At 40.0% G+C, this 7,500-nt stretch overlaps 1 protein-coding gene across 4 annotated transcripts in view; it reads left to right on the plus strand.

Annotated features, from left to right (window-relative positions):
- Positions 1-4,526, plus strand: part of LOC138007789 (uncharacterized) — a 23,313-nt gene extending 18,787 nt beyond the window's left edge. For all 4 annotated transcript variants that reach the window (XM_068854863.1, XM_068854864.1, XM_068854861.1 and 1 more), the window contains exons 4-7: positions 345-639; positions 1,805-1,917; positions 2,696-2,879; positions 3,995-4,526. In XM_068854863.1, coding sequence (XP_068710964.1) covers positions 345-639; positions 1,805-1,917; positions 2,696-2,879; positions 3,995-4,053 — 651 coding nt within the window. In that variant the 3' untranslated portion in view covers positions 4,054-4,526. The remainder of the gene's footprint in view (positions 1-344; positions 640-1,804; positions 1,918-2,695; positions 2,880-3,994) is intronic.
- Positions 4,527-7,500: the final 2,974 nt, after the last annotated feature.

Below are 7,500 nucleotides of genomic sequence, written 5' to 3' on the forward strand. Positions count from 1 at the left end.
TCCCGGTGCTCAACCAACTGAGCCATCGGTGCGCGGTGAAACTTGTGAGAGTACAAATGCAAACCCTTATTCTCCATTTGTACCCTGAAACCGCTCCTAGCCAATTTGTTTGTAGAATCCTTCGGCCGCATAATTATACAACAAGAACGAGATGAAAGAATCGCGAAAGACTTACGATAGAGCAAAGTTATATTCTGAGGTGACGTTTCCGTCAACGTCGCAGTCGAAGATCTTAAAGTCCATAGTATTTTCGTTACTGAAGTCATCGTCGTTTTTTAAGCTCCCCAATATGCAATTTGTATGATGATGTTATTGACATTTTTGTCATCTCTTTCTGCTTTCAGCGGAGAATGCATGCAGTATTGGAGCTTCCATCAGAGCTTCCTATAGCTAAGGTTTTCAAATCCAAAGTCCATGGCACGTACAAGGAAAAAATCATCCCTCCAGGTGTGGCAACTAGGAATACATGGGGGCCAATTCTCTTCAAGTACTGTCGCGTTCAGTACAATGAAACAAGCAAAAAGCTGGAGATGGTGAAAGGGGAGTTTGTTGGAATTCACAGAGGAACTGAGGAAGATGATGGTGATGATGATGCGGGGATTCCAATTGATCGGGATGCAGATGGCAACGATTTACCAGGTACGTCAGAGCTTTAGGTTATAAAGAAACGAAGCAAATAAGGCAGGATATCCAGGGCATTACGTGGTGCTTTTCAAAAACATGGATCTTTTCTCCTAAATTCCTGGATTGGAATCAAAATTTACAATTGTAAACCGTCCTTTCGCATTAATAATGATAATGAATGTAGCGCAGACTATCATAAACAATGTTCAGCTGTGCTGTTTAAAGTTCTTTAAGTGCCTATCACCTCAACAAACGTTTCCAATTTGTATAGAGCGAGTTTCAGTCGAGTGTCGTAAAACCAAAACCAAAGTAATTACTTTGGCCCGTCAAAAAGAAGGGAGAAAGTCCAGTAAACCAATGAAAACTCGAAGTAATTACACCTACCCGACACAAATTGCAAAGCGCGGTAAAATGTGCACTTCTGATTGGTTGTTGAAAAGTTGCACGAGAACTTTGAACCAATCACGTTGAGTGACGTAGTGCAAAACCAAAGTAATTCACTAATCACTTTCGACACTCAGTAGCTCTTTTCACGGTTAGATTTTCTCATTTCCATTACAATGTAACGTGGATGTGAGGCAATTTTGGGTTAAAACTACAAAATAGCCCGAAATTGCCTCACATACATGCTAGATTATATTGTAATGCAAATGAGAAAAACTAACCGTAAAAGGGGCTATTGAAAGCTGCTCTATGCTCCGAAATTGTCCCAAAGATACTTTTAAATACAGAGAAAATATACACATAAAGTCACATATAAACAAGAAATTGAAAATAAAATAGTAGAAAATGCTTTTAACTCATTGATCCCTGGACTGGGACTTAGTAGATCTTATTACGTCTAACGCCAGATGATTTTGGTGGTTCAGGGAGTCAGTGGGTTATGCCTTTTGAAATAAAGATGTTTTTATTTGTTTCTTGAAAGCCACACCTTTGTCGCATTAAAAATCTTACAATAGTTACGAAGTAATTGCCATAACGCAAATATATAGTCTCTCCCCTGGGGGCTTTTCAGGACTAATTTACAATTCTTTGTGGGGGACTTAAGGCAGACTGCTTGTTACGCAGTTTACAATTAATTTTAGGAAGTGAAAGATTCCCCCACCCAGATTACGTCAGACCACAACACTGGGGACTACGTCCGCTGCTCTTATCGAATAGATTTTACTTTTGACTCCAGATTATTTCACTGCCGAAGACATTGACATGATGGACACTATATACAAGACGGTTCTAATGACAGAGAAGAACCGAGAGCAACGAAAAGCGCGGGTCAGAAAATACCTGGGATGGGTGAGTCAAGAAACAAAATTGTTAACTTGCCAGTAGATCTGAAGGATATAGGCTTGGGGATTGGGGAATACCTCCCTTGATTGATTCACACATCTGTGCAAGACGGGGAAGGAGGTAGAACAGCAACCTCGTTTCCAGAAGAGAGACCCTGGGAACGAGGTAGGTAAACAAGATCAGGAATCAGCATAACAACACAAGGCGGTAGATAGTTTCAGGGCAGTGACACAGGTATTGAGAAAGAAAACGGTATCATCACTCTGTTGCTTTTGATTGGTTCTAAGAAATATTCTAGCTTTTCCTTGACCAAAACTGGCAAGCGCGGGGAAAACCACTGGGAGCAAGTCAAAATGATTACATGTACATAGAACGCCAAATTAAAGGCAAAGAACGTCTACAATTTGCTCGGAATTTCGCTAAATTCGGACAAGTGTATGGTAACTGGCCACAGAATTAGTTAATCCCGGTTTGAAGGAGTTTGTACTGGGACGGGTGACCCGGGTAGAAGACATAGTTTTTTTATTTTCTTTTTTGATTGTAATCCTGTAGTTTACAAAACCTGGCCGCTTATATCTTTTAAATGGTAGCATATTTTTTAAACTACAGACACGTTAACGGTCGGTATCCCCCGTAAACAGTATTGTTTCTTTTGCTTTCGATTGGTTAACGATGTAAAAGCACACTATTTTGGCAAATCACGAGAGTGGCAAAGCAAAACCAGTGGAATAGCAAACTTGCGAAAATCAAGTGATAATGCGCTCACAGTGTCATCTCTTCATAGTTTGAAAGAATGTTGACCACTGATGAGACGAAGATTTCACTTCCTGTGCCGTTGACCAGTGGCGACTGCATATTTCTGCAAAGCATGTACATTCCAGCAACTACGAGTCAGCGTATACTTGATTTTACAGGAGTAACGAGAGAGGACATTCAGAGCTGTGGAATTATTTTCAAATTGCTTGATGGTAAGTAAGGGCATGACATATTTGTTGTTTAAAAGAAATGAAGAATCATCCAGTGTTCGCCGGGATTATTACTGACTGGGTCATAGGTCGACTTGAATTCATAGTAACCACAAGAACAATTTAATTTCATCTTGATTACAATATTGTGCTAAACTGCTGGACTGGACGAAAAATACAGAAACCTCACGCTCTTGATCCTACTGCGCATGCACAAGAAATTGTGTCATAGGAGCAATAAACTAAACAGCAATTTTAATTTTACTTGCTCTTACATTAGCGAATTCTGAGGATAAATTGCCATAGAAATTGATTTAAAAGCCGTATTTTGCCCTTGGCGTCAACTGGAAAATTAGTAACTTTCCGTTGTCGAAATCTTGGATGTTTTCCACTGTAAAGCTCGAACAGGCCGGGTCAAAGAATACCTTCGCAGCCACAATTTGAACCAAAAAATATAATTTATACCTGGTCGATTTGTACAGGCGAGTTTCTGATTGGCGGAGATTACAATGCCTCACCTCACGCGTCCAGCCGTGATCTAAGGAGTGAGTGCTGGCTCATTTCCCGAAAGAACGGCTGGTAATCAAGCCAAGAAACAATGACGCTTGCATCACTTGTTTCAGTGTTTGCACCAGTTGTTCCCTTCCAGGGCTTAACTCACTTCCTCTCAAAGGCCACTGCGAAAACAAGACATATATGGAGCTAAACTCTTTATTATCCCTTAACCCTAACCCTAACCCTAACATGCAATGCATGTGTTCAAATTGAAATTAATGTAAAGAACCATAAAGGCTTAGAACAGTTTACTACGAGATACTTTGCCTTGGAGGCTGTAATAAAATAAAAAAAATGTAATCTTTCTGCCACGCGCTGTTCAAGTAATTTTGTATCAATATTGCACTTATGGAGCAAAAAACTAAATCTCTTGACAACCGCCCTTCTGCAAGGCGATCACACGTTCTATCCCAGGGAGACAGGTAACTGTTTCATCGATTCTGGAACAACCCTCAGGCTAAGTAACCTTTTGCTAGTTCCCTCCTTAGTCTGATAGCTGATATGTGAGAGATAAATAACCCAAAGGTTTATAAAACTAACACAATTTGAAATTTACTCATCAGATCTGCCTGACGAGGATTGGAAAGAGCTCGAGATGACACTTGACGCTGCTGAGGACTAAAAGCTTTACTATTTACGTTTTTATCGCCCTATGTAAAGGAATCCAGGTGGCCCTAGGGTGGCCCTCCGATTCCAGATCCCGAGTCTCGGATTCCGGATTCCAATCTCACCGGATCCACCGAAATGGATCCCGGATTCCACGCTATGGATTCCGGATTCCAAAACCTCACATTTACTGAATTCCGGATTCCTTCACATCGGGCGACGTTTAACTGTCAATTGGGAGCTTATGCAAGGACAACGACGACGCCAAGGAGAACGTCGTCTAAAAATACTATTTCGCGTTATTGTAATAACTTCGTTACAACCCCAGGTCGTTCGGAATGGAAACTGAGTATCAAATTTGCAGGAATAAAACTGGCATGAATTGTGTGGTTGTTTGGGGAGAAAATTAAAAATGCCTCGTTCGGTTCTCACGTCCTCTACACAACCTGAAAATTGGTCAATTCATGTCGTTGTCAGGACGAGGACGGCGGCAAAGAAATGCACTAAAATGAAAAACGCACTTTCAGGGAGTGCAGAGCTTTTGTTTTTGCTCATTAGAGTTATTTTTTTGTTGTGTTCTCGTAGACGTTGTCGTCGTCCTTGCGTAAGCTCCCTGGTTGTTCTTCGCGTCAGTTGACATTCGTGTCATCAGGCTTTATCGAGACTAGTTTGCCTTATTAAAAAGAGATTTTCTTATCCTTTCGTTTACTGCGTAATTGTGAGAAACAAACAACTTGTTGGAAAATCCCTAATTGTCTTTTGAGCACAATAGTAGTGTAAAATTTGTAATAGAGAGTGTTTAAAATTAAGCAATATTTTTGTTTTTTTGTTTGACAGCTATTGTTGGATTTTTGTATTTTTAAAGTTGGTTTTGAGGATCGATTTATCCTATGACTTAAACCGATGCAAAGAGAGAACAAACTGCTCCAAAAGGTGTCCGATCCTTATTTCGTAAGATTGCTAATTCAGTATTCTGTATTTCGCGACCGTGTTGAAGGGGACGAACTGATTAACGTGTGGAGACTTTGGTTCGCGGAGAGACCGAATTAAACATTGTAACACCCAGCGATTTCAATAGTAAATTAACTTACAAAGCAACATGTTACCATCAATATTACCTGTAAAAGATCTTTGTAAACGAGCGCAGTTGTAGCTAATGATAGTTCAGCCCCATCATTGGAGTACGCTACTGTGTGTCTTCACTTTTATATCGGCTTGCAAGTGAATACATGCCCATTTGGTATTGTTTAAAGGAGAACTTAAGGCCTAAACTCCAACTATATTACTTTTTCCTTGATTATGAGGAAGAATGAGGTGTACAAATGAAGTCTTGATGCTTGCTTTTGCTTCTCCCTTGATATGAGCAAGAAACTTGAGTTTGAAGTTGCGTTTTTCCTGCTTTTTGGGGCCTGATCATTGTCAGCTCAAACTAATTATCAGCGGAAGAGTGTGACTTCACTGTAAATATGAAACTTAAAGGAATATAACAGACCTACAAGGTCTCCCATTTGTGGGTTTGTGCCTACAGTTTATCGGATGAAGAAAGTTGAAACATCAACCGTATTCGTGGCCAAAGCTTCAAGGAAAGAAATCCTCAATTTTTGACTTCAGTTCCCCTTCATATGCAATAAAAAATAATTAGTTGTTTTTAAACTCTTGACTATAAGCTAAAACACCTACTAGGCGTAAAAACTAATATTGGCACCGTATCCCTTCCATTTACCACATCTAATAAAGTAATTGTCGGCCAAAGTTAAGTTTAAATGAACGCTTTGTTTGCTTTGGGTGTATGCGCTTCTAGTAGAGACCTTTGACAGAATGGATGTGGTTTTTGACGACATCAGAAACGCGGATGAGAATTCATCGCTTAGAGAGCCTGGTTTTTTTCCTGTGGAAACAATGTTAACATTGTATATGGTCTATTTACGAACTAAGACGTTTTAAGATAAAGTTTATGAAAATTATACTCTTTTGTCTGTTGTAGCTTTGCGGCCCGAAAAAGCCAATGGTGACAGGTGACACTACGTTCCGCCTATTTTAGAAAGCTGCTGCCCGTTTCGCGAAGGAAAGAATTCCATCTTTATCTTAAAAATGAAAAGCTCTCCGGAATAATTTTGTATGTTGTTTCATTGAAAACATGTAAAAAAAAACATTTTTCAAAACTGGCGGATCTCAGATTCACAATTGGCTTTTCGGGACTTTTGCTGGTCTTTTAACAGATTTACAAAATAGGAAAGAACAACGTTATTTCAAAGTTTCATTTCTCGAGACCGCCTTGGTTTGCAGACACAAAAAGATTTATGGCCCTCGTAATACGGCCGAAACTTTTTGGGCGTCTTTTCAGAGCTAGACCTTATATTTCTCTCTGTCTCCAAACCCAGGCCTTTCAGATACACGAAACTTTGCGATTATGTTGTTTCATCTGGTCTTGTAAATCTGTTGAAAGACCAACTTGGATTGGATTTTCTGGTTGAACATTTAACGGGAATTCAGTGTTGATGCAGTTGTGCGAGAGCACCAATGTGTCCCAGGCTCTTGCTGGACTCTGTCACACTTGTGGGTTGGGATTCCTTGTTCGGCTGCACTGCAGCGAAGTTATTTTACACCGGTTTTCTCGTCTTATTAAAAGAACAGCATTTGATTTGTATTGATTTGCTGTCTCATCAATAGGCCTTTTTCCATATAATAAAATTCAGCTTGAAAGAGAGGTGTAGAGGACAAAGACAATGGAAAATGGATGATATGTAATTCATACCAACGTGTTTCTGTTGTTTTTGTCCTCATTATTAGAGATCTTCAGTGCTAGACTACAATGAGACATAAAACGGCGCCGGGATGGCGCAGTGGTGAGAGCACTCGCCTCCCACCAATGTGACCCGGGTTCGATTCCCAGACTCGGCGTCATATGTGAGTTGAGTTTGTTAGTTCTCTACTCTGCTCCGAAAGGTTTATCTCCAGGTACTCCGGTTTTCCCCTCTCATCAAAAACCAACCCATTATTTGATATGTGTTTATTTGACTCGATTTTTGTACTGTGTTTGCAGTTAGTCCCTGATCGCTAAATACACTTGACAGTCAAAGTTCATTATAATTATATATTGTGATTGTTATTGTTTGCTAAGGGACGGACCATTAGAAAAGTGATGGGGGGTGTGGGGGATTTTCAGCTGGTACGAATTTTTTTTTTCGAGCACTGGTTGTGCAGGAATTTCTTTCCAGGTGAAACCCCCTGTACGAATTTTTTTTCAGACAAATATTGCTTTTTTTTTAACAGTGAAATCTTGATTCATTATCTATGGTTTTGTGATTTATAAATTATTCTACACTCACAACAGATCAAAGGATACAGGCCACTTTTTAATGCAAAATCTTTTCGAAAATGTACACACAGTGAGAGAGGAGGAAGCCACTTGGAGTGGACGGCGCCCCTGTACATTTTTGCAGTCCCTGCCCTCTGGAATTCC

Source organism: Montipora foliosa, chromosome 6 (genome assembly GCF_036669935.1).
Source record: "Montipora foliosa isolate CH-2021 chromosome 6, ASM3666993v2, whole genome shotgun sequence".
NCBI lineage: Eukaryota > Metazoa > Cnidaria > Anthozoa > Scleractinia > Acroporidae > Montipora > Montipora foliosa.